Genomic DNA, 26,398 nt, shown 5'->3' with positions numbered 1-26,398 from the left:
GGAAACTGACATTTCCAGCAGTTACGTCCTATTGCATTTCCCTAGAATGGAGGTGTGAAATGTCAATTAATACATAATATTAAAAGATTCTCCAGAAGTTTAGCAGAAAACAACGAATGACAGTTGAGTTTTGAATATATATTTTTGCATTTGTTTTGAGAAAAGGAAGAAAGCTAACATCCAGCAAAGTTTATATCTTCTCTGGAGGCACATCTTTGAGTGAGTTTGCCCAGGCTCTTGATCCAAGTTAACATGTGCAAGCCTCTTTACTAGGGTAGAAGCTGGGACTGTGTGAATGCAAAGGGATGGTCTTGACTTCTGAGCTAAGATAGTTTCTTCGCTGCAGAATGCCGGTAGCAATCCTCTTGCTGCTCACGATGAGCTATATTCTTGACTAAATGTATCCGGGGTTGGCTTTTTTTAAAACCTGGCATCTGTTTTTAATTTTTCTTCTTCCTTTGCTAGGATTTATCATGGATGTCTTCCAAGCATCTTCCTTCAAAGATACTACTATACTTTCAGAAGATGAAGATGAGTTTGAGGCCTACTGTAGAAATAACGGTATATATGTCTATAGATGTTGGGGAGTTGAACCGCCACATGTTGCATAATTTTTTTTATTGGTATATATCTAATCCTGAGTGTTATAAAGCTAAACGAGTGCCTTGTTGGTCAGGCATGGTAATCTACTGTTGTTCCTTTGTGGATAGGTGATGGACAGGGCACAATAAGGAAATTTTTTTTGAGCAACCAAAATAGTGAATGCATTTTTGAGTTCTCAGGGGATTTTTGTTTTAAAGTGGGGGTGCTTGGAGAGAGAAGTCCGGGTATGATGTTGGACGTCCCAAATTCTGTAGAGTTTTGAAATGGAATCCAGCAGGTGTTAGGCACACTTAATTGGATTAGTCTTTGTACCTTCTGAGCTGCCTTTTTCCAAATCGGACCATAGATCCAACTGGTTTGGTATTGTCTACACTGACAGGTAGCAGCCTTCCAGGTTTTCAGGCAGGGGACTTTTGTAGCCTTACCAAGAGATGGATTGCTCCCAGTACGTTTCCAGGCACAATTCAAAGTGTTGGTGCTGAACTTTAAAGCCCTAAATGGCCTCGGTCCAGTATATCTGAAGGAGCATCTCCACCCCCACCGTTCTGCCCGGACACTGAGGTCCAGCGCCGAGGGCCTTCTGGCGGTTCCATCATTGCGAGAAGCCAGGTTACAGGGAACCAGGCAGAGGGCCTTTTCGGTAGTGGCACCCGCCCTGTGGAACACCCTCCCACCAGATGTCCAAGAGAACAACAACTACCAGACTTTTAGAAGACATCTGAAGGCAGCCCTGTTTAGGGAAGCTTTTAATGTTTGATGCATTACTGTATTTTAATATTTTGTTGAAAGCTGCCCAGAGTGGCTGGGGAAGCCCAGCCAGATGGGCGGGGTATAAATTATTATTATTATTATTATTATTATTATTATTATTATTATTATTATTAAAAAACCTGGGACTTTATGCATGCAAAGCAGATGCTCTACCACTGAGCTATGGCCCTTTCCTTGTACAAAAAGCAACCTCAGGATACAGAGGCTGCTGGGACAAAGACTCAATAACGTCTTTCCCTCTCCTCCCCGCTTCTCATTTGTTTACAATATACATGAGCCCCTGGTGAGGCAGAGATTAGATATAAGGAGATACATAAGAGTCTTTATATTAGTCAAGCTGGAGTGTGAGTTTAGTTGATGTGGTAGGTTAAAAAAAACCCCATAGAAGTCAAATTGGGTAGTATTTCTTCATGGCTGAAGGGCAAAACCTGCATTTGTTTAATTCCTGAAGGTAACGCAAACCTCTGGAAATAAACATGCCTCATACTGGCTTTACAGGGAAAGTAGATAAGGAAATGCTATTTAAAAATGGGTTAATGTGCAAAGCAATTCTTTGGGAAGTTGTTTCTCAAAACCAACTTTTTTTCCTCGCCTGTTACTTCCAAACGAAAAGATGCTCGCTGAAAAGAATGGGATTTTCCCCTCAGTTTCTTTACTTCAGAGTTGATACCTGATTTGGTAAATTGATGCCTGTTGGCAGGGCCGGCCTTATTTTTGTTTTTTGTTTTTGTTTTTTGTAAGCCACTCTGTGAGTGTCCTGCTTGAGCTCCATGGAGGAAGGGCAAGGTAAAACTGTGATAGACTGTTCCGTTCGTAATGTTATCCACAGTGGTTGAGAGATCAATGTGCAGAGGGTTGTCTTACCGTCATTTTCTCTCCCTTCCAACTAAGAAAAGCCAAAATCTGTTTATCTCCCCCTCCCGCCAGAAGCTTGGTCCTGCCCTCGCCAGTCCTGGAAGGATCCTTTAAAAAAGTCCCATATGCTCAGAGACTTTGCGCCTGTTCATTGGGAGAGATAGGAAGCCCAGAGCACTTGTTCATTAGATGTCCCTTTTATGAAGAGGCACCTAGTAAGACCATTGATCCCCTTCTGGTGAGGCTCACTGACCTCCCGGAAAAGCAAAAATTCGACCTTTTCCTTTTAGGCAAAGATAATAAGACGACCTGGATGGTCGGCAGATTCTGTGTACAGACCTGTAGGTGCAGACCATCTCCTGACTCAAACTAGTCCGTTAAGAAAATCCCCAAACTCGGTTCCATGGGTGATTCTGGGTCAGCTCTCTGCGGTAGTTTAAGTGTCTACACGCTTATCGCATTTATAAATTTTAAATTTATTGTTGTACATTGTTTTAATTGTTTGTTTTCCTTCTGGGACTGTACCCCCAAGTGTGCTTTATAAGCTGGTCTCCAACCGTATAATTATCTATCTATCTATCTATCTATCTATCTATCTATCTATCTATCATCTATCTATCTATCTATCTATCTCCCCCTCCCCCCTTTTCTGACCTTTTTAGGACTGGACAAGGCTTCCAGCATCAAGCCCAGTGCTCCTGCGGCACCACCTGCCTTTACGATCTTTGAAGACGAGAATGCAGAGTGAGTTGAACTGCTTGCAACACCTGTATATAGGAGCCAGTGGCACTATGTTATCTCAGATAGCCTCTTGCAGCCATCTTTGGGCTTCTCTCAGTTCAGGCAAAAAGTCTCACCACTGTTTCTTTCGATGTTACGTACACTGCCGTGCACCTCAGAGTGGTCCAAAAGTGTGTGATGCTGCCACACTGCTAAAGCTACGTAAGGATCAGACTGATCATTACCTAGATAGAAGGTTGCCTGGCAGTTCTCTAGAATGGTTCTGAGTTTCCTGAAGAAAGAGCAGGGTATGTAAAATAAATGGAGCCACAAGGAATTAACTCTTCTCTTTTGCATCTTGTTGATACTTCCCATAGTAAATCTCTTTGAAATCCCATCTGGTTGGCATGTCTAAAGGGTTGAGGCCAAATGACTAGGTACATTACTCTGGCATTTCAGATGGGGCTTAAAAGAACATGTGAGGAAGTGAGAGGATGCACAAGTCTCTGAGCTGCACATATAAGCATATATCCTCGTCACCATTATTGTAGCATGTTACGCGCCTGCAGTGGGGATGTCAGGTTCATAATTACTAAAAAGGCAACAAAATGAAGTTGTGTGACTTACAAACCTGGCTTATCGAGAACAGTGGCCATTTTGGACCGTCGTTCATTCTCTGTGTGAATTGCTCTGCCCGAAAGATTTGCTCCTGAATTGAACTTTTCCTTTCAGTGTTCCCGTGCATCCGCCAAAGTTGACAGGATCCAAAGTCTTTGGAGAACGTCCCACAGTCAGCTGTGCTGCCAAATCAGCAGTAAGTGAATGGCATTTATAACAGAGACATAGATCAAGGATTTTGAGAATGCAGGATTCTTCAAGTGTTTTGAGAGAATGCTCCCAAGTCTTCCTCCCACCCTATATAGAGCCTTGTTGGAATTATGCTGCCTCACCCCTGGGGCAAGCTTCTTCCTTACCACTGGCTGTTTGTAAATTAAGCTTCAGATCTGTGTAGGGTACAAAGAAGGCTGCCACAACCTGTGCTGACCCCTCTCAACCTGTCTCCCCCACTCCCTCTCTGTGTCAGCCTTTTTTGTTCTTGTCCTTTCTTGTTTCTGTTAAACAAAGGAAAAAAACTAAATAAAAACCTTAGTTGATAAAGAGCTTGGGTTGTCAGATGACTAAAGAAACCATTGTCGATTGATCGTGGAGTTTTAGTTGATTTATGTATAGCTGCTTAAATCTGCATATGAGGAAAATCAAACATTTTAAAGAAAGTGTTTGGATGTGGCACTCGCATGCCTTAGTAGGTATTATCTTAGGAGAGGATCAACCCAACGATGGTGAGCCAATAGCCCTGCAGATGCTGTTGGACTACAACTCCCATCATCCCTGACGGTTGGCCATGGTAGCTTGGGCTGATGAGAGTTGTAGTCCTAAACAGCCTTGGCTCAGATGCTGATATCCAGCTCTGAGGGCCTTCTGGCGGTTCCCCCACTGTGAGAAGTGAAGTTATATGGAGCCACCCTGTGGAATACCTTTCCGTCATATGTCTAGGAGATAAAGAACTATCTGACTTTTAGAAGACATCTGGGAAGTTTTTAATATTTGATGCACAGTTGTGTTTTTAGACTATGTTGGAAGCTGCCCAGAGTGGCTGGGGCAAATAAAATAAATTTTAAATAAAATAAATGAAAGCCCTGGTGAGCGATATATGAGGCCACCCAGCTATGTTCACTTTGTGAGGGCATACAGTTGTTGCAAGAGTTGATTGTTCCTCTCCCGATTGCCAAACTGTGGTTTGGTGTTACATCTGAATGTATTTGTTTATGTACACATGGCCTCACAAACTCCGTATGTGCACATCATCACACATTTGCTATATGCATCTAGCCTGCAACAGGGGAGATGACACTTGTAAATCTTCTGCTATTGCCAAACAAAATAAAATCCGGGGGTGGGGTGGGGATTTTCCTTTATAGGTCCCTAACTTTTGGGATGTGAAATTCTGCTTTCTGCTTTGAATGGAAAGGTGGATGTAGCTTGTGTGTTGCTGTCTTTAGGAGGTAAACCCGCCAACGGAGGGCCTGAAGGATGACTGCACTGTGTGGGCTAATTTCTGCAACAAGACCCTGGCTCCTACTCCAGGCAGCACAGGAGATTTTGCTTGTGCTGCGCAACTTGCCTCTACGCCATTCCACACCATTCCACTGTCTGCCTGTCAACTGACTCAGGGTAAAGTTTCTGTCCCAGGAGGAATATGTCTAAGAATACAGGGCTGTAAAAAATGGTCTTCCTAGGCGAACTTGCCTGACTATAAGCACTTTATTGCTGGCCATTCTGCATCTAAAGAGAAAATGCCAGTTAAGCTTGGTTTGCACCGGTTATGTCGAAACCTGGGTGGGATTGTGTTAGTTTATGAGTCCTGACTTCCTAGGGAGCGACAAACCACAACCTTGGTTTCAGATGCAAAGCCGAGCTTAATTATGGCTTTATGGTTTGTTTCTCCCAGTTGCACCAGAGAATGCAAGATTCAGCAGTATAACACCAGCTTGCAGCTCCACTGGATTCCTTAGTTGCCTTGTGCCCATTTTTTAAGAGAGAAAAGGCGGGGGTAGAAAACGTTCAAATAAATAAATGGCGATGTTTTGAATTATAGGGAATAAATGTGTATCCCAAGTGCTCAGTGTTTCATCCCAGACCTTTGGCTGTATCTCCATGCCTTTTCTTTTGGTCCCTTCATTTAGGCTTGTCTTTTCAAATGTTGATGATGCCTGTCAATGAGAAAATCTTGTTATTTCCTTGATTTAAATGGCTTAACCAGAATCTTTTTTCTCTCCTGAAGTAGTTGAAGACCCTTGGAGCAACAGCTTAATTCATCAGCTTCTACTTGGGCTGCCCAAGCCAATCAGTGCCTACTCAAATACTTTTGAATGGGAATCAGGGCTTCCAGTTCTCAAACCGAAAGCTGAACTCAAATTGGGTAAGACCTGCATACATACTATACAGTGGTGCCTCGCAAGACGAAAAGAATCCGTTCCGCGATTCTCTTCGTCTAGCGGTTTTTTCGTCTTGCGAAGCAAGCCCATTGACAGCTTAGCGGATTAGCACTACAGCGGTCTAGCGGCTTTTAGTGATCAGCTGTTAAGCGGCTTAGCGGCTTAGGAAAAGGGGGGGAAAGCGAAAAAACCTGCGGGGACTCGCCAGAATTTTTCATCTTGCGAAGCAACCCCATAGGGAAATTCGTTTTGCGAAGCGCCTCCAAAACGGAAAACCCTTTCGTCTAGCGGGTTTTCCGTCTTGCGAGGCGTTCGTCTTGCGGGGCACCACTGTACTTGGTTTCCCCCCACATATGTCAGTTTAAACTGTGTGATGTGGACAGAGGTCTGAAAGAAGTAGTCAGTTTGCATTCACTGGAGGATGCCAGACAGAAAGTGAGAAGCTGGGACTTGCATTTTGCAAGAATAATGAAGTCTTGGGCTTTTTTTTTTTACTCCAAAGCAAAGTTTTTGCAGAGCATCACTGTCTACCTTGCACAATACTAAATCAGGGGTCTTCAGATGTACAGGATATGGTGCAGAATTCATCATCCTGAGAAATTAAGCTTTCATGGAGTTGCTTAATTCTTAAAAAAAAAAAAAGTAGTTAGCTCTTATAGCAGCTACAGTGCATGCTTGAAAATGTGTAGGCAGTTCTTGCATCAATCTCTGAAGTCACGAGACTCAAGACAATGTACATACCTAGGTTTCCATATGGTTCCCTGTCCACACGCAGACCTCCTTGACCTGTTTCATGCACCTTCATACCAGTCTCTGGGACCTTGGTTCCATAGAATTCCTGGAGGGGGTACCACTGTCAGGCCAGAAAGTTAGCACATGAGTTTGAAATGGGTCGTTTCTGCTGTATTCTAATTCCTTTTTCTACATTTCCTCCTCTTCTTTCTCCTTGCCACTTGCTTAGCAACCACATCCTTTCATGTTGACTGCTTACTGGGAGAAGGAGCTTTTGCACGCGTCTATCAAGCGTCTGTCCTTGATATGGACAACACAAAAAATAATCGGAAAGTCATACTGAAAGTAAGTGGGTTTGGGCTTCAGTGGCTTATCTGAAAACAAATGCCATCTCGTACTGCTGTTGTTTAAAGGTCAGGTGTGGATGCTTCCTAAGCAGACCCTTCTGTCTTTGTGTACTTAAGGTTATAAAGAGTTTAAAGGTTAAGACCAGGAGCTATGCTGGGATAAGAGGGTGTTGGGTTGCCACTTGCTCTGTATGTTTCACACAGATGGGTTGATCCATGGTACAAGAGACACTTCTGTCCTGTGGCCATTGCACCTTTTGGCAGAAGGTCCTATCTGTAGTGGGATTTGCCATAATTTTTCTTTTAGTGATAATTGTGTCCACCCTGCCCTTCTCTAATCCGCTCCCCAACCCCCACCATTTAGGCAAGTGCCTAACATGGATTCAGGAAGTCACTTTTTCCTGCAGTGATGGTGGGTTTTTCCTGCATGTTGCTCCTCCCACTCTCCCATGAATCTCCTCTACCCTGATCCTGCTGAAAATGAACTCAATGTGGTTTGTCCAATGTTCTCTTTTCCTTCAGTGGAGAAGGAGATCTATACAGTAGGTGAGTGGGAGCAGCAAGCCTTCCTTGGGTCTCCTCCATTCGCTGCAGAAAATGAACTTGCCCTGGGCAAAAGAAAGCGACTAATAAATTCAATAAATAATACCGTATTGGCCCAAATATAAGCCGCACCTTTAAAATTCAAGGGGGAAAAAGACAATACCTGAATATAAGCCGCTCCCTTAAAATTCCGCACTCACACCCATTCCGTTTTACTGTATGTCTGTTTCAGCAGTGATATAAAAGCCAATTTTTGTAAGGTTGCGAATTCAAGCTGCACTTTAACTTTTCATAGTCAGAATTTGGAAAAAAAAGTGAGGCTTATATTTAGGCCAATATGGTAATAATAATTACCCTAAAAGTGTTTGTGCATTTATTTGCAGGTGCAGAAGCCAGCGAGCCCCTGGGAATTCTACATAGTAGCTCAGCTAACAGAAAGGCTTAAACCAAGCTTGCGCCATCTTTTCATCCAGTTCTATTCTGCTCACTTTTTCCACAATGGAAGCATTTTAGTGGGCGAGCTTTACAGTTACGGGACTTTGCTGGTGAGTGCGGTCTGGGTATCAATGAATGTTAGCTTTACTGCGGGTGGTCTTGGTCCAAATCGGGGATATAGGACTTTTTCCTGCCTGTGGGTCACATATACAGTGGTACCTCGGGTTAAGTACTTAATTCATTCTGGAGGTCCATTCTTAACCTGAAACTGTTCTTAACCTGAGGTACCACTTTAGCTAATGGTGCCTCCTGCTGCAGCCGCGTTGCCCCCATGCGATTTCTGTTCTCATCCTGAAGCAAAGTTCTTAACCCGAGGTACTATTTCCGGGTTAGCAGAGTCTGTAACCTGAAGCGTCTGTAACCTGAGGTACCACTGTACCATTCTGGGCAAGCTTCTGGAGATCACATGCCAGTAGTGGGCGGGGTCAAAGGCAAAAGTGGGCGGAGCAGTAAACGTGAAACTCGCCGTTGTACAGTAGGCTAGCTTCTGCACACACTTGTGTACCCCCTCTGTCCTCCATCCAGGCAAGCAAGAAACCTTATCAGGGATCAAGGGCATAGTCTAGCCAGGCAAAAACACTTAAGGAAGGGCACAAAGCAGGGCCAGTGAAGGATGTGTCCTAGGGAAGAGTCCCAAGGGCCAGATAGAGAGGTGCAGAGGGTCATATTTGGTTTCCTATCTCTTCTAGCATGTTCATGTACAGCTTCCATTGTAGCCTGGCTGTGTGCATGTTTATGCAAGCGTTCATTGAAACATGCTCCTTGGTTCAGCATATGTAGGATTTCAGCCTTATGCCTTAATTTGTCCACTCATGGCTAGGCTCGTTCATAAGCATCTTCTCTTCCCCACCCCCAACTCTCTCAACTTCAGAACACCGTAAACATATACAAAAAGCTGGTGGAAAAAGTGATGCCCCAAGGGCTTGTTATCTACTTCACCATACACATTTTGCGCATGGTCGAAGAGCTTCACAGCTGTGGCATAATTCATGGCGACATTAAACCTGACAACTTTATTTTCAGTGCAAGGCAAGTATTTCGCTTGTGAGTTGCTTTACCTTTTTTTTTAAAAAACCCAATCTAAATAACCTGCCTTGCCGTATTGGAAATAATGGTTCGATTTCTTTGAATCGCAAAAGGTTTTTGGACGACGACGCCTGCGATGTGGATAGCGTGTCTCATGGCTTGACCATAATTGACTTTGGCCGAAGCATAGACATGAGCCTGTTCCCTGCAGGAACTGTATTCACAGGAAAATGCAAAACATCTGGATTTCAGTGTATTGAGATGATGACAAACAAGCCATGGAATTACCAGGTATGGGGCAAATTCATGGTTTCTGTCTTTGTAAATGCAGTCTGGGACATAGCTCAGGGGTAGAACATCTGCTTCCAGGTTCAGTGTCTGGCATCACCAGGCAAGGAATATCTCCTGTCTGAAAGCCTGAGAGAGCTGCTGCCGGACAGTGTATAAAGGTAAAGGGACCCCTGACCATTTGGTCCAGTCACGGATGACTCTGGGGTTGCGGCTCATCCCACTCTATAGGCCGAGGGAGCCGGCATTTGTCCGCAGACAGCTTTCCAGGTCATGTGGCCAGCACTAAACTCAGTGGCCAAAATTTTTGCCTAGTTATAAAGCAGCAACATTGGTGACAGACGCCACGCAAATTAAAAATCCATTGGTAGCCATTGGGTCTTCTTTTCAATCAGGACTTGCGACTCACTGCTTTTGGAAGGCTGGTGGTACGCAGAAGTACTAAAAAATATCATTAACTTTGAACGTTCAGAGTTCACACTAGGCGGTGTGCTGGTTAGAATGCTGGATTAGGACTAGAGACCTGAGTTCAAATTCCTGTCCAGGCATGAATCTCACTGGTTGACCTTGGCCAGTCACCAACTCTCAGCCAAACCCTACCTCATAGAACTGTTGTGAAAATAAAATGGAGGTGGGGGAGAAAATTTCTGTGCCACCCAGAGCTCAGTGCCAGAAGGGTGAGATCTGAAAAAAACAAAACGCCACACCAAACTGTAAGATTAGATCCTGAAAACTACATACAGCAGTTCAGGAGCACGGGCTAGTTGAGGATCACCAGAAACTTTGAGGAATGTATTAATTTTTCCTTCCTGTGTAGCTGTGAAGCTTTCTACAAACACGTCCTTCTTTTTTAGACTGATTACTTTGGTATTGCTGCAACAGTCTACTGCATGCTGTTTGGCACATACATGAAAGTGAAACAGGAGGATGGAGTCTGGAAACCTGATGCTGTCTTTAGGAGGTTGGTCAAGAACAAGTCTTTTCCCAAAATGTCTGCCTTTGGGGTAATGCATAACATGTCTACGCACTTGCTACATATTCCTGTGCAGTCTGGGGGGGGGGGGGTTAGGAATTGTACTTTGTTCATGCTGGGCATTGGCTTTTTTGGGACATCATCATCATTGACCCACAGTAACTAAGCGCACTGCCTCATAAACACCTAAGACTCATCAGCCTCCTTTTAGGAGGCAAGAGTCTTTGATATCACTGGAACAGCGGGGGACAAGCTGCTTGTTTGCCATTATAAGTAAAGGTAAGGGGGCCCCTGACCATTAGGTCCAGTCACGGACGACTCTGGGGATGTGGTCTCATCTCGCTTTATTGGCCAAGGGAACCGGCGTACAGCTTCCACGTCATGTGGCCAGCATGACTAAGCCGCTTCTGGCGAACCAGAGCAGTGCACGGAAACGCCGTTTACCTTCCCACCAGAGTGGTACCTATTTATCTACTTGCACTTTTGATGTGCTTTTGAACTGCTAGGTTGGCAGGAGCAGGGACTGAGCAACGGGAGCTCACCCCGTCGCAGGGATTTGAATTGCCGACCTTCTGATCAGCAAATCTTCTGATCATTATATTGATGCTTTAATTGAGGAACCCTCAATAAGACACACCAAGGCACACCAGTGATTTGAATACCATTTATATATTGAGCACTATTTAGTAAGGTTAGCTAACGGTACACTACTGTAGAGTTGGTCTCCTGAAACAGTTGTGGCAGCAAATGCATTGTTTCACTTGACTCCTGAACAGAGTTAGCTTCTCTCATAAAAGCTGTGTTGTCATCTTATTTTGGTACCATTTTTCTCTCTCTCTTTTTGGCGTTGTTTCCCCCTCCTCCCTTGCTACACTACCAGTTTAAAAAGTTTTGCTCTAATAACTCAAGGGGTGAGTGCTGAAAAGATAGGAGGCAGATTGGGGTCACTGAGAAACACGCCAGAAAACACATTTCACAAAGCTTAAAGAAATAAAATAAAAAAACACATTTCACAAGGCTTAAAGAGACAAAATAAAAAAACAGTTTTGCAAGCCACAAAACTCAAAGAATTGCAGAAAAGCAGTTCAGGGATTAAATATCCAGGAGGAGAGCATGTTTGGAAGCCTGAAGAAGAAGTGGGGATAGATACATAACATACATATATATATATATATATATATATATATATATATATATATATATATATATAGTGATCCGCTTTTGGCTGCTGCTCTGTTTATTATGATGTCTTACATTTTGTTGTTGTTACTTTACCCTGCGTGGGGGTATAGTCAGCAAGGCAGCCTATAAATAACTAAATAAAGAAGACTGCAGTTAAGCAACAACCAGTGATGTCAAAGACCCTTGCCTCCTAGACTTTAAAGGCCTGCTGGCATAAAACACATGTTCACCAGCTTCCTAGGTTGCCTAGGTTCAGAGGTTGCCTATTGGCGCGCTTGCCTGCACAGTGGTGCTTCCCCTCCCCTGACCGAAACTAGGCTCGAAAGAAGCGTTTTACTTTTACTCTTTTGCTCTTCTGTTGGGTAGTATCCTGGCTGCGTGTTAAATGGGTGAAAACTTACCCAGTGACTAATAAGACTTTTCTTGGTTAAGGGAGACCAACATTGGTCTCGTGTCATGAGAAAGTTTGAGCTTGTATATTAGGACGCAGCAGATTTGCAGTGGGCATTTTTAATGATGCCTGTAAAGTCTTTAACCTTGTGCTTCATCTTCCAGGTTCCCGAATGCAGAACTCTGGACTGATTTCTTCTTCACCTTGCTGAATGTACAAGACTGCAACCACATTCCTTCGTTGGGAGCACTGCGGGCAAGATTGAGAGACGTATTTCTGAGCACTTGCGCCAGTAAAGTAGCAGTGCTCCGTAAAAGGCTTGCCGTGTTGCTCGTGGAAAACAAACATTCACGGAAGTGAATCTTGGGACTCCAAGGCCCACAAAGCCGCCTTAATAGAAAATGCTCCCCACCTTATTGTAACTATGACTTTAATAAATTTAACAGTGCCTAGGAAACATGTATAGCAGCTTGGAAACTGGGTAGCTAAGAGAATAAGGAAAGGATTGAGAATGGGACTCCAGGGTACTATGATGAGTGGATGGAGAAGAATGAATTATAAAGGCTTGGGGAGAAAAATCCAGTACTGTAACAGCTAAGATGAGGATGTTTATAGAAGGGGGTCTATTTTTAATATTTTTGAGCAAATTTAACTAATCAAATTGTAAATCAATATAGCCAATTACATTACATATGTAGAGCAGAGATTTTAACTGCCATGTTCTAGAATGAGTTTTTCAGGCTCTGAACTGTTTACTATGGTAACATCCAATCTTACAAGAACAGACTTCCTCTTCCTGTCCCCTACATCCAAATAAAGGAATGTGGGTGGCACTGTGCTCTAAACCATTTAAAAAAATAAATCATTTTTATTAGTTTTCCAATAAGAAAATCCAATTAACAAATCCTAATGCAATTAAAAATAATTAAAACAAAAACACAGCCAAATTAGAATCCAAATTATTAATTTTTCGGGCTTCCCATAGTCTGGACCTCTGAAGTATATCTCCAGTATTTTCATTACTGCCTTCTTCTCATATTTTCTACATTCCGATCTTAATGCTTTAAAGTTCCCCGTCCCTGGCTGTGCGATTCTCGCACAATGTGTTGTTTGAGCACATGGGAACAGTGACCACGGTGCTATCAAATTCAAGATATGTAAACGGCCGGTGGCTAAGAAAATCTAACATGGTTTCATTTGTCTTCAAAAGACAAACTGCCCCCAAATAAGGGGGATTTTTTAGAAAGGAAGTTGGGAGTTGTTGCAAAGCACAATATTAGAAGTTCAACTAGGGTGTATACCACAGATCAGGAAGGGACTTAAAAGGATGCTGGTTTGGTTAACAAACAGTCAAAGCTATTGGAGACAAGAAGGCGTCCTTCAAAATATAGAAGCCTCGTTCAAATATATATAGAAACTTTAGCAAAAGAAGCAAGCGGGAGCATGTTGCTAAAAACATTAAGATCAACAACAAAATGTTCTTTAATAAATTAGCAGCAGGAGCATGAGTATGGCTCAGTTAGTAAATGCAGTTGGCATGAAGTACTCTGTACCCTCTGCTCCAACACAATCTGTTCCTCTGCATCATGCGACGTATCCTGGAATTCAAAAGGACCCTGAAGGTCGTTTAGTCCACCCTTCAAGACAGGAATCTATGGCCCTCCAACCTGAGCTGTACAGAATAGTGGAACTATTGCCTCTCATGTGATGTGAACACTCCTTCTATTAATACAATCTATGATTGCATTTGCTTTTTTAGCAGCCACATCATACTGCTGGCTCATATTTATGGCTTCTGCGCAATCTTTTCCCCAAAAACAGGGGGAAAGCATGCCTTTAAGACTTAGGTCACACGTTGCCAGCTGCAGGGTGGTAGTGGTTGTGCCCGCTCTGCTTCTGCATGACTTAAGAGGCAGCTGCCTCACCCATATGAACCAGCCTTCAAACTGGTGTCAACTCTGACATTTCAGTTTTGGCTGCTAATATCTTCCGATCATTAACTATGCCAAACACAGCCCAGAGATCGCCGTTTTTAAGCACTCTTTACCTGTTAGGTATCAGTTTGCACAAAAATGTAGCATTTTTAAACCAGACCACAAGACAAAATCCATTTGTTTCCTTTCTCCTTGCTTTAAACATTCATCAGGATAATAGGCAGGAAAAAAGGAGAGATAGAAACAGTCTTCTCTTTATAACCTTTTATTGGTTTACCCCACATTGGTTGATAATGCACCCAAGGAAAAGCATTACTGTATCAAAACAGGTTACAGAGGTAAATATTAGACATTTTATACAGGTTTTAGTACTATGTATTTAGATAGCATGCTAAGTATCTTTGGAGAGAGTCAAGTATTTTAGACACATTCAATGTGCTTTTTTTCCCTTTATAAAAAATACTGCAATTTTCATGATTTTATACACTTTAAAAAAATAGCACTGTGGGATGCTCTATTCATTGGAGGAAGGGATTAGAGAGCAGAGCACCAGTGCCTCTTATTTGCATGTGGTAGATAAGCCTGTGGCAGCGAGTGAGCCACCTGAAAAGTAGCTTCCAGTTATACCGCACTGTTGAAGGTAGGGTTCTTCAGGTAAGTGTCATCCGGTGAAAGGTTTAAGATCTGCTCCAGTGAAGGGCCTTCTTCTTCTGGAGGTATCTCTGCTTCAAACATGCGTTGAAGTAAAGCATCAACAGTCCTGTATCCTGGGGACAAAAAGCTGAACAATGTTAATTTCCAGTGATAGAGAAGCTCAAAGCTTCCTTGAGCACCACAGGTCAAATGCGCATGACAAGTTACATCATGTAAAATGGATACCACTTTGACTTCTCTCAGCAGCCTAGTCTGACCCTTGGGTCAGTAGGACTTCAGTTTTATCAACGTGTTAACACACTCATGCCTTGGAAAATAATAATAATAATAATAATAATAATAATAATAATAATAATAATAATAATAATAATAATAATTTATATCCCGCCCTCCCCAGCCAAAGCCGGGCCAAGATAATAAAAGTAAAACAATAGAAAACAATAAAAGTAACACAGCATTCTAAAATCAATTCATTTTAAAATCAATTCAAAATCAAATTAATAGCAACCATTGGGCTAGAGTTCTGTGAGGATTGCCAAAGGAGGGAGTCAGGCTGTGCCTTGGCCAAAGGCCTGGTGGAACAGCTCTGTCTTGCAGGCCCTGTGGAAAGATGTCAAGTCGCGCAGGGCCCTAGTCTCTTGTGACAGAGTGTTCCACCAGATCGGGGCCACAGCCGAAAAAGCCCTGGCTCTGGGTTGAGGCCGGCCTAACCTCTCTGTGGCCCGGGACCTCCAATATGTTTTTTATGTTTTTGTTTGAAGACTGCAAAGTCCTCCGTGGGACATACCAAGAGAGGCGGTCCCATAGGTACGAGGGTCCTAGGCCATATAGGGCTTTAAAGGTTAAAACCAGCACCTTAAACCTGATCCTGTACTCCACCAGGAGCCAGTGCAGCTGATATAGCACCGGGTGAATGTGATCCCGCGGCGAGGACCCCATAAGGAGTCTCGCCGCGGCATTCACTCAAGTTCCATGCTAAACATTCAGCAGCAACCCTTTAAAAAGTCTGACAACACACTCACTTTTGGAAGCAACTTTAAACATCAGTCCTTTCGGTTTCTTCTTTGTTGCTGCTCCCTCTTCACCTCCAAGGTCATTTTCACTGGTTTCCATGTTGTCTATCAGTTGACCTTCTAGTAGTTCATCCCTTTTTAAAACAAAAAACAACAAAAACTATAAGCACCTGCCTTCTCAATACATTCCTTACAGGGCTGCAGATCATGCTTTTCCTGTTGAGTGCATAGCTTTTTACTGGAAATGCAATTTTCTTCTTGAAAAAAATGACAAGGCTGCAATCCTTAGCAGGGCTAAGCACAATAAAGTCCTAATGAATTCAGTGGGGCTTATTCTCAGGTAAATGTTTAAAATAGATCTGGGTTCTACAGCAGCCAGGTGCCCTGCACCTCTTTTGTTTCATTTTTAAAAATAAATTGAGACTTCATAATGTAGTAGAAACAAACTAAGCACAAAACCAAAGGGGCACATGGGTTGCCAGATGTGAAATATATTGGCATTTTTAAGCTCTCCTACCCTACTCATTCATTCATTCTCTCTCTATATAATAAGGTTGTGCCAATTCTTAAAACTAAAGAATCAGTTTACATGACCAAACAATGACAGCAGTGAGAAGCAAAAGTTATTAAGAATTGCAGTTCATGAGCGGACATCTAAGGGAGCCTTCTAGACTTGGTTGGACTACTGCTCCCACCAGCCTCTGCCAGCAAGGTCAATGGGAGTTGTAGTCCAACATCTGGACCACCACTGAAGGGAAAGTGGATCCATTGTAAATACATTCAGCCAAATGGCCACAGAAGTTATAACTAAAGCATCAGTTTTCGCATTTGGCAGCTGCTCAAGTCCATACAAATCAATTATCACTCGACCATCATTCACTGGGCCATGTACATGGGACCGGAAGGGAGATGTTATTCTGTCCTTGGTTAACTTACTCCTGAATGCCCACACCAAGTTCTTGGATTTTCTTCTCGATGGCAGTTTCCACTTCGCTCTTTTCAAGGGAATACTCCACAAAGAAAGCTTCCAGAATAAATGCTATAAAGATGCTAAAAATCAAAAGTTGACACATGGAAATAATGCACCTCAAAAACAATCCTTCCCCCCCTCTACCTCATGCATCCATGTGACAGTTGGCACTGAAGTGTGTGATCAACACACCATAGACTTCCTATTTTAATTATTTTATTTATTAAATTCATACCCCACTTTTCCCCCAAAGCAGCCCATCACTATGTACACACAAACCCAGTTTCTTCACCTAGAACAGAACAGGACAGATGTTTATTCTGTACCTTAATCCCACTGGATTTTCAGAGCATCAATGTTACTCTGCTTGCAAGCGTGCACACATTTGGAACATTAAATATAAGCAGAATGAGTCTGATATCGCACTTGTCATGTCCATTAGCATCAGTGGTTCATTTGCTTCACTGGTCCTACTCGGGTGGAATACAACCCCAATGCCCCCACTTCTATCCCCAGGAAGGAGGTGCAGGAACCCACTGGACTTACTTAATGATCATAATGACCACAACAATATGAAAGGTGATGAAGTATAGCTTTGCTGCCTCGTGAGTCACCAGGGCAAATCCACTGGCAAGGAGTAGAAAGTTAAGGACTATAAAAGGAAGTTTGCCTTATGCATGCTTACTAACTTCGCCCAGCTGCCAAGTTAGGCTCCAGTTAGGAATGTAGGAGGAGCCTGCTGGAACAGACTAATAGCTATTCTTCCCCAGTGTCCTGTTCTCAGAGTGGCCCAGCCACATGACTATGGGAAGCCTGGAAGCAGGGCCTGAGTTTTTTCCCCCAGCAGCGAGCATTCAGAGGTATACTGCCTCCAGCTGTGGAGGTAGAACACAGCTTTTGCCTATTCCTCTTTTAAAGCTATCCAAGTCAGTGGCTGTCTCTACCTCTCTCATGGGAGCAAATTCCATAATTCACCCCATCCCCCAAGCTTTTAGCCATTTGGACTTGGCATTCTCAAGGGACGCAGGTGGCGCTGTGGTCTAAACCACAGAGCCTAGGGCTTGCCGATCAGAAGGTCAGTGGTTCGAATCCCCGCAACAGGGTGAGCTCCCGCTGCTCAGTCTCTGCTCCTGCCAACCTAGCAGTTTGAAAGCACCTCAAAGTGCAAGTAGATAAATAGGTACCGCTCCGGCGGGAAGGTTTACGGTGTTTCCATGCGCTGCTCTGGTTCACCAGAAGTGGCTTAGTCATGCTGGCCACATGACCTGGAAGCTGTACGCTGGCTCCCTCGGCCAGTAAAGTGAGATGAGCACCGCAACCCCAGAGTCTGTCACGACTGGACCTAATGGTCAGGGGCCCCTTTACCTTTAACTGCATTCTCTAGCAACATTCACTGATGGCATGGATCTAAAGTGCCCCCTGTGTCCGTTTACACCAGTGCCTCTCATATTTTCCCCCCTTTCAGAAATCTTTCTGCAAAAGCATTCCTCTATGCTATATCATAGGCTTCTGCAGAAGGCCTGCCTCACAATTTCAAAAGCAGCTTCATAGAAACAGAACAGGTCCTCTCCTTGCAAAAAAGGGGGGGCAGAAGGCATTTGGAAATCTATGCATACATGTATCTAGCTGACAGTTTTTGGACAGAGAAACAAAAATTGCGTCCTAGAAAGTAAACTTCTGATTACCCAAGGATGTGTGTAGCCTGACCAGGTGCAAGTACTGTGATCATTATGTCTGTGACATGAGAAAAGCTGCAGAAATAATTGTTTGCCATTGACCACTGAACCTTCCCAAATGGTAATTAACATTTAGGGTTGTATCCAATTGCTGCTGTTGAACTTGGGACGTGGGGCTTCTGCTGATACAACACAGCTCTCCCCTGCACTTCCTCTCCTCTACAGCCCCCAAAGTCAGCTCCAGAGGTCTGATGGGGATCCACTGGATCAGATTTGGAGTGTGAATGGAAGGAGAAGTCCTGGGACATTAGGGAAAGCCTCTTGCACAGCACTGACTACAAACCTTAAAGAAATAACAACACTATTATAGAATATTTTTACTCCTATTGCTTTCAAGGAGATTTAACACCAACTTTTGCATATATGCATTTGTTCTGGAAATGACTCTCTGTAATCAGGGCTAGCCCAAAACGTTTCACTGCCTAAGGAGGACAGGATGTCGTCCCCCACCCCATTCCTAGTCTGCATCCCTGAGCCACCTGGACTAGCAATTGGTTCCAGTTTCAACACTAGGGACAGGTCACTTTTACCCAACAGTAGGGCTGGCCTGTTCTGCTCATGGCACACTGAGATCTGTGGAACGCCCTCCCACCAGATGTCAAAGAAATAAACAACTATCTGACATTTAGAAGACATCTGGAGGCAGCCCTGTTTAGGGAAGTTTTTAAAGACTGATGTTTTAATGTATTTTTAACCTTTTGTTGGAAGCCGCCCAGAGTGGCTGGGGAAACCCAGCCAGATAGGCAGGGTAGAAATAATAAAATAATAATAATAATGATTGTTATTGTTATAGTGTGCAGCTTTGCCAAAGGATAGGAAGTCCTTGGTGGCTTTTTACTCCCTTCCAAAGCATTTTTTTTAAAAAAACCATGCTGCTTTACGAAGGATATCATGCCATTGGTTGACGACAGTTAATTCCATTAGGACGACGAAAGACGACGCAATGTCATTGAAGTTATTCTTGCAATATTTGGCCCGAGCAAAGGTGGTGTCCTTCAGAGCGGGGTTTCCGCAGTAGAGGGCATGTTGGACGGTGCTGTTTCCAGCGAAGAACTGGACCTTCCCGTGGAAGATTTCCATTCCGATGATGGAAAACACGTAATACACCACCTAATGGGGGAAATGTGGGTATCTTCTTGTCAGTGAACACACACGGGGAGTGAAGATTTACATTGGGGACAAGGGAAGGGAAATCAAATCAACGTCACCACATGGTTGAAGCTGGAATCAAAGGCTGTCGGGCCGGTGGAGGGGGGTGGGGAAGCATTCAATCATGCTTGGTGGATGCAGAACCCAGAAGCCCCTGCCATTTCCTCCCTAGGAACGGAACCTGTAGCGCCTCTTATTTGCCAAGAGGCCACAGCAGAGGCAGCACAGTGAGCTGGGGGCTGTCAATGTTGCCCCAGTGGATCTGGTCTCCTGAGGTGTTCACCTCAACTTGTCTCATGGGTGGGCCAGCCCTGTCTGAAAGTCTCCCATTAAACGTGCCGTAAGTGGGCCAGGAATTAGTATATATACTGATCAGACAAGGTTGTTTGGACACTTCTCTAGGACTTGCCGATCAGAAGGTCGGCGGTTCGAATCCCCGCGAGGGGGTGAGCTCCCGTTGCTCGGTTCCTGCTCCTGCCAACCTAGCAGTTCGAAAGCACGTCAAAGTGCAAGCAGATAAATAGGTACCGCTCCGGTGGGAAGGTAAACGGCGTTTCCGTGCGCTGCTCTGGTTTGCCAGAAGCGGCTTAGTCATGCTGGACACATGACCCGGAAGCTGTACGCTGGCTCCCTCGGCCAATAAAGCGAGATGAGCGCCGCAACCCCAGAGTCGGCCACGACTGGACCTAATGGTCAGGGGTCCCTTTACCTTTTTTACTTGGAAAATCATCCTGCTCCTAGGAATCATCTACAAATGTATAATGCTGTTGGGAATGATTTCTAGATATGACTGAGGCTGTACATGCTTTGAGTTTGGGAAGCGGGGAGGACAGTCCCACTGCACAAACGTACCTCATTCCATACACACACACACACACACACACACACACAGCAGCTGGGTTGAATCCTGTCTTGTGTGCAAACTAGCCCAAAGCCCCTGCAGATTTAGGAAAACGAGCAGGAGGAATTTAAAAAAAGTGAAGGTGATGCTCACCAAAGCCAGTCCACCAAAGGTCAGCATGGTAGGTACAATGTTTATTAGTGTAGTCATGATTACCCGGAACCTAGAAGAAAACAGTGTATGAAAACTGAGATTGGATGGGATGGGCCTTTCAGGTGTCACTGGTCAATTAAATACCAAAAAAGGAGGCATTGCAGAAAGGGGTCTGCATAAGGATAAAACAGAGCCAGGGAGCTCCAGATTATGAGACTGTCTTTGTACCTTTGACCTCTGTGCTCATCTCCCTATCCTTTAAAGTTTAGACTGATGCATCTTAATTTGCATCCTGTTTACAACTTCCTCCCCCCTCCCTTCTCTCTTGGGATCTAAATATGAGCTGTCACATTCAATCTATCCATTGAGAACAAAGGAAAAAGGCTGCCTTTGTCTTCTCTAGATTAGTTAGCTAGCTTGGAACTAGAAACTTTTCTATCCAAGTTATATACTTGTTAGTACATTGTTGTTTTTTACTTTACAAGCACCTACTTATCTGTGGACTCAGCTATACAGCTGCAGATATAACATTTTAAGTGTGTTTTAAGTGTATTATACAAATGAGACACTAGATCCTGCTGCTGAGCTAATGGCAAACTCCATATATATTTTTAAACTTTTTTTATATAAAAAAAGCATTATTTTTTAATCTGTGTAGATGCAGCCTGTGTATGGTTGCAACAGGTGAAGTCTATTGTCTAAGTAGATTCACAAACCACAGTCTGCTTACTCTGCAAACTGATACCCAACAACTTAACTCACTAGAAAACATGATTTTATAGCTCTTACAGCAGTGCTTGTAAATAAAACCTGGTTATTTTACCGTTGTATACTGTCTATGATTCTTATGAGCCGAAGAACTCTCAGGATAAAAACAATGTCCAATACTTGCTGGCTGTTGTATACGGTCACTGGAAAAAAAGAAGAGGGGACGGGGAAAAGCACACAAGAAAACTAACATTATCCTAATGCTTGGACACCATAAGCCATAGGTCATTCTGATGGGGGAAAGCTGGGCTTATCTTGAGAACAACGATCTTCAGTGAACTTAAGGCTCATTTACTCTGTCCTTAAGTTTGGGAACTTTCTCTTCCAGCTGTGTTTTGTCATGCTAGCTTGTTTTAACAAACCATGGTTAGGAATATCTCCACACCACTGTGGTTGATGCTAAACTGCAACCCATATCAAATGGAAGCAGAAGCTCTGCATCTCTTCCTTGCAGCTGCACTAGAGAAGAATGAGTTTGTGAGCATGGAGGGAGACTAGGCTTGTTTCTACCAGGGTAATCTATGGTTTAACATTACCACCAGCCAGCATTACAACCCAGCTCAAGTCCATGGAAGTTTCACAAAGGGCCCTCAAGTTTTGCCTTATCTGTTCTTTGATGCACCAATGGTCACAAGAGACATGAAACCATATGGGAAATGGAGAAGTGTTTTCATCTCACATGCTGCTAACCTTTGCACAGGAGAAACACACAGACTTACCTGATTTAAGGGTAGTGTTTAGTACAGTTGCAATCAAGGCAGCAAGAATGATAGAAGTATCAAACCTAGAAAGGATGGGAAAAGACACTTGTTTAATTACAGTGGTACCTCGGGTTACAGACGTATATAGCTTCCTATTGCTCTGGGGTGCTGTGAGAAGAACGGAGGCTTGCAACATCACCTAGCTGGTTTACAAAATTAATTCCAATTTCCCATCAAATTTCAAAAGATGCATAGGGCCTTTCCACAAAGAAATCAAACATGTTTCCCCAGCCACTTGTTATTATTTTGTTAGTGTGAATAACTCCTGATGTGCTTCTCCTGACTATCATACACTACCCAACTGCTCCGCCATGATGCTCACACAAACCACATTCCACACAGCATGACCCAAGAGTGGTGGATAGGGTCCATCTGGGGACCCTGTGGGCTGGACTTGCATTTCAGGTACCCGCAACTACGATTGGACTACAGTGGTACCTCGGGTTACAGACGCTTCAGGTTACAGACGCTTCAGGTTACAGACTCCGCTAACCCAGAAATAGTACCTCAGGTTAAGAAATTTACCTCAGGATGAGAACAGAAACTGCACGCCAGCGACACGGCGGCAGCAGGAGGCCCCATTAGCTAAAGTAGTACCTCAGGTTAAGAACAGTTTCAGGTTAAGAACAGACCTCCAGAATGAATTAAGTTCTTAACCTGAGGTACCACTGTAGTGTGACTTTAAGTCATCTGCCCATTACAATCTCCACCAGCCTTCGCCAACCTAGTGCACCCTCCAGATGCATCAGCCCCAACCAGTACTGAAGTACAAAACATCTGGAGAGCTCCAGCTTGGTGAAGAGGCTGGTCTAATCTCTCATGACAATCATGTCACCTGTGAGAACCTCAGAGTCCTGTGAGGTCCAGCCAAAGGCCCATCTTGTCAAGTGTTCTGTTCTCACAGTGGCCAACCAGATCCTGCAGGAAGGAGCTGAGCACTTTCTCCATCTCCAGCACCTGGCCTTCAGAAGCATACTATCTCTCTGGTAGTGGAGGCAGGACACAGCCTTATTCTGTCCCTGAATGTGTCTCATCTGGACCTCAGAGGTCCAGCTCCAAGGGCCTTCTGGCAGTTCTCTCACTGCAAGAAGTGAGGTTACAGGGAACCAGGCAGAGGGCCTTCTCAGTAGTGACACCCTCCCTGTGGAACGCCCTCCCACCAGATGTCAAAGAGAACAACTACCAGACTTTTAGAAGACATCTGAAGGCAGCCCTGTTTAGGGAAGTTTTTATTGTTTGATGTTTTATCGCTTTATTATTATTATTAGTAATAATATTCTGCTGGGAGCTGCCCAGAGTGGCTGGGGAAACCCAACCAGATGGGCAGGGTATAAATAATAAATTTGTTGTTGTTGTTGTTGTTGTTGTTGTTGAAGAAGAAGAAGAAGAAGAAAAAGAAATCATCCAAGTAGCCATTGCTACTTCTTGTAAGAGCAAATTCCAGAGTTCAGCTATGTGCACTGTGGGATACCAGTCATGGCTTCCCTCAAAGAATCATGGGAACTGAAGTTTGGCTGCTGGAAATCGTAGTTCTGTGAGGGGTCCCCTAACAACTCTTAGCACTTCTAAGACCCTACACTTCCCAGGATTCTTTGGGAGAAGCCAGGACTCTTAAAGTGGCGTGAGAGTGCTTTAAACATATGGTGTAGAGTCAGAGTTTTTCCTGGCAAGCCTATATTAATAGACAGGACCATAGCTCAGTGGTAGAGCACATGCTTTGCTTGCAGAAGGTCAAAGGTTCCATTCCTGGCATCTCCAAGTAAAGCTGGAAATGTCTGGAAATCCTGGAGAGCCAGTCAATATAGGAGAATGAGAAACTACTGGCTTCTTCATTACGCGGAAGGACAAAAATTAAAGAATTTACTTACCAGTTCCAGAACTGGTTCCTTGCAAAAAAGGTTCTGGGTTCGTAGGTGTACAATTTCAGAAGAATCTCGACGATATACAGAGTGAGGAACACCCACTCTGCGTAGGAAATGAGGGGGTTCTCCTCATCCAATGCAATGAAGACGGCATTGATGAGTATGATGACATCATACATCCAAACAAATACCCTGCGGGAGATGTTTGCCAGGTTAATTACCAACCAAACTTGTTCATTTCAAATAATTTCCCCCAAAAAACCCAAACTACTACCGCCCAGCCACGTGCACCATCCAAAATGGCCCCGTGGGCAGGTGAGAGCATTCTCTCAGGGTCACCTGAAGCACTTTGTTAGAAAGGAAAGCGATTCAGACTCACTTGTGCTGAACCATCTTGCGCAGGAGGAGGCTAGGAGCAGAGTTGTACACATGGGGAATCCAGACTTCCAGGGGGTGGCTGTGGAGCTTCATGGTGATCACTTGTATATTCAAAAGATCAGCCAGACGCACAAAAGATTTTTTGTCTGCCATAAAGAGAAAATAATGCCAGTAAGGCTGGGAGGGACTCATTTAGAAGCTGCTTAGGCCCATACTCAGCAATTCAGAAAAGCCCCACACATAAACCTACAGGAGAAGAGCAGCAATCTGGATCTGGCCAGGTCTTCTAACCAGATGTGCATAAGAGAAAAGTAAAGGCAGCTGCAGATTAACTGAATATCAGGGTGGATAAAAATCAATTATTTAAAAAATAAATTTTAAAAAATGATTGTTTTATTTAAATTGGATTTTTAAATTTTAAAATAAAACACTTTTGGAGGAAAAAAATCTTTCTAAAGGTAGTTTTCTATTTAAGTTACATTATTGTCCAAAGGTTATTCATCAGGAAATAAGGATTTGTTTTAAGTTATTCATGTGTGCTAAAACTCAGTCTAAGGTTGTTGTTTTTTAATTTAAAAAAACCGTTTAACCACATCAGATAACAAACATGGATACATATGCTATAATGTTATTGTTTCAGTTAAATAAATTGTTTAAATTGTTATTAAGGAAATGATTGTTTTTCTCCTTCCAACGAAGTACAGCAGATAAGTTGTCCAAATAGAAACTGTTAACTTATTAAACCTCACAATAATTCCATAATTATATGTCAGTGTATTTCTAATAGTATAACCAAATCAGTAATTTTTGATAAAACTGTAAAAACTACCCTGAAAATTAATTATTCCAAAAGCTCCCGAACAAAAGACCAGAAGGGAGAGAACATGCCAGTCGGGCATGTGTCTCTGCCAGGGTCCTACTCGAGTGTAGGCCGAGCTCCTGACACCTACTCAAAGTTAGGCCCTGGTCAGATGGGCGATTGAGCTGCTGCAACTAGGGAATAGTGCACTTGAAAGCATGCGCAGAATGGAAGTTAAGAGGGAGGAGGGCATGAAAATAAGGAATACTGTTGGAGGAGACGCCAAATTTTGTCCTTGCTCAGGGTGCCATATTGCCAAAGTCCACCCCCTTCGCCTGTCCTTCCCTCCCTCTCATCTGCCCCGGCAACCTCATCTCCCAGCCACACTGCTTCAGTCTGCTGTCACCCACCCACAAAGCCCTTCTGCTCTTCATCACATATTCGCAGCAAGAGCTCTCGGTGGGATGTGCTGATGTCGGGAGCCACCAGTTTCACAAGCCGCTTCCAGCGGTCTTCTTTGACGACAAACTCTGCTTCCTCCTTCACCTTCAGGAGGTTGAAGGCTTCTATCATCTTGCGGCGTTTCATGTAAGCAAGTTTGCGGATCTCATTCTGTGGGAAAATATAAAGGTAAAGGGTAAAGGGACCCCTGACCATTAGGTCCCGTCGTGACCAACTCTGGGGTTGCGGTACTCATCTCGCTTTATTGGCCGAGGGAGCCGGTGTACAGCTTGGACAGCATGACTAAGCTGTTTCTGGCGAACCAGATCAGCGCACAGAAATGCCGTTTACCTTCCCACCGGAGCGGTACCTATTTATCTATTTGCGCTTTGACGTGCTTTCGAACTGCTAGGTGGGAAGGAGCAGGGACCGAGCAACGGGAGCTCACCCCATCGCGGGGATTCAAACCGCCAACCTTCTGATCGGCAAGTCCTAGGCTCTGTGGTTTAACCCACAGCGCCACCCTCATCCCTGTGAGAATATATATATATATATACACACTTAAGAGGAACACCTGGCTTAGTACTGTCTGCCCTGACCGGCAGCAGCTCTCCAGGGTGTCAGGCATAGGGGTCCTTCCCCCAGTCCTACTCAACCCCCATTGCAAATTGGGTTTATTATCAAGATTTACAGACTTTCAACTGTTTGCAATGAGAAAACTGAAGAGAAGCTGTTGAAATAGCTCAACACAACAGATATGCTTCAAGCTGTTCCCCCCAAATTCAGCTAAAATTGCAACTTATCTCTTATCCCTTCCTCAGCGGGGCTTACCTTTAAGTGTTTTCTGTAATTGTTGTACACAACAGCCAGGAAGACTGACATGAAGATGTAGGTGTTGATAATAACATAGACTATGAAAAACAGGCAGTACCACCAGCTGAAGTCATAAGCCGGCATCCTACAAGAGAGGAGTAGCATCACCGCCGAGAAAGTAAGAAAAGCCTAGGAACTAACTGA

General features: G+C 43.8%; 2 protein-coding genes across 3 annotated transcripts in view; one reads left to right on the top strand and one right to left on the bottom strand.

The window, feature by feature from the left end:
* Positions 1 to 13,425, top strand: part of BUB1 (BUB1 mitotic checkpoint serine/threonine kinase) — a 30,968-nt gene extending 17,543 nt beyond the window's left edge. Inside the window, exons 13-23 of the mRNA XM_081904732.1 lie at positions 421 to 561; positions 2,892 to 2,973; positions 3,682 to 3,763; positions 5,010 to 5,181; positions 5,792 to 5,929; positions 6,907 to 7,022; positions 7,951 to 8,112; positions 8,934 to 9,091; positions 9,202 to 9,379; positions 10,231 to 10,337; positions 12,087 to 13,425. Of these exons, the coding sequence (XP_081760858.1) occupies positions 421 to 561; positions 2,892 to 2,973; positions 3,682 to 3,763; positions 5,010 to 5,181; positions 5,792 to 5,929; positions 6,907 to 7,022; positions 7,951 to 8,112; positions 8,934 to 9,091; positions 9,202 to 9,379; positions 10,231 to 10,337; positions 12,087 to 12,282 (1,532 nt within the window). The 3' untranslated portion in view covers positions 12,283 to 13,425. The remainder of the gene's footprint in view (positions 1 to 420; positions 562 to 2,891; positions 2,974 to 3,681; positions 3,764 to 5,009; positions 5,182 to 5,791; positions 5,930 to 6,906; positions 7,023 to 7,950; positions 8,113 to 8,933; positions 9,092 to 9,201; positions 9,380 to 10,230; positions 10,338 to 12,086) is intronic.
* Positions 13,426 to 14,105: 680 nt separating this feature from the next.
* Positions 14,106 to 26,398, bottom strand: part of LOC309365647 (two pore channel protein 2-like) — a 29,618-nt gene continuing 17,325 nt past the window's right edge. For both annotated transcript variants that reach the window (XM_081903911.1, XM_081903912.1), the window contains exons 8-19: positions 26,213 to 26,339; positions 25,351 to 25,552; positions 24,143 to 24,287; positions 23,770 to 23,955; positions 21,860 to 21,924; positions 21,196 to 21,283; positions 20,373 to 20,442; positions 19,120 to 19,339; positions 17,040 to 17,130; positions 16,460 to 16,573; positions 15,533 to 15,657; positions 14,106 to 14,623 (exon numbers count right to left, since the gene is read on the bottom strand). In XM_081903911.1, the coding sequence (XP_081760037.1) occupies positions 14,478 to 14,623; positions 15,533 to 15,657; positions 16,460 to 16,573; positions 17,040 to 17,130; positions 19,120 to 19,339; positions 20,373 to 20,442; positions 21,196 to 21,283; positions 21,860 to 21,924; positions 23,770 to 23,955; positions 24,143 to 24,287; positions 25,351 to 25,552; positions 26,213 to 26,339 (1,579 nt within the window). In that variant the 3' untranslated portion in view covers positions 14,106 to 14,477. The remainder of the gene's footprint in view (positions 14,624 to 15,532; positions 15,658 to 16,459; positions 16,574 to 17,039; positions 17,131 to 19,119; positions 19,340 to 20,372; positions 20,443 to 21,195; positions 21,284 to 21,859; positions 21,925 to 23,769; positions 23,956 to 24,142; positions 24,288 to 25,350; positions 25,553 to 26,212; positions 26,340 to 26,398) is intronic.

This window comes from Podarcis melisellensis (genome assembly GCF_964234715.1).
Source record: "Podarcis melisellensis genome assembly, chromosome: 3".
NCBI classification, from domain to species: Eukaryota; Metazoa; Chordata; class Lepidosauria; order Squamata; family Lacertidae; genus Podarcis; species Podarcis melisellensis.
Note: the sequence above shows the minus strand (reverse complement) of the source record. Positions and strands in the feature narration are given on the sequence as shown.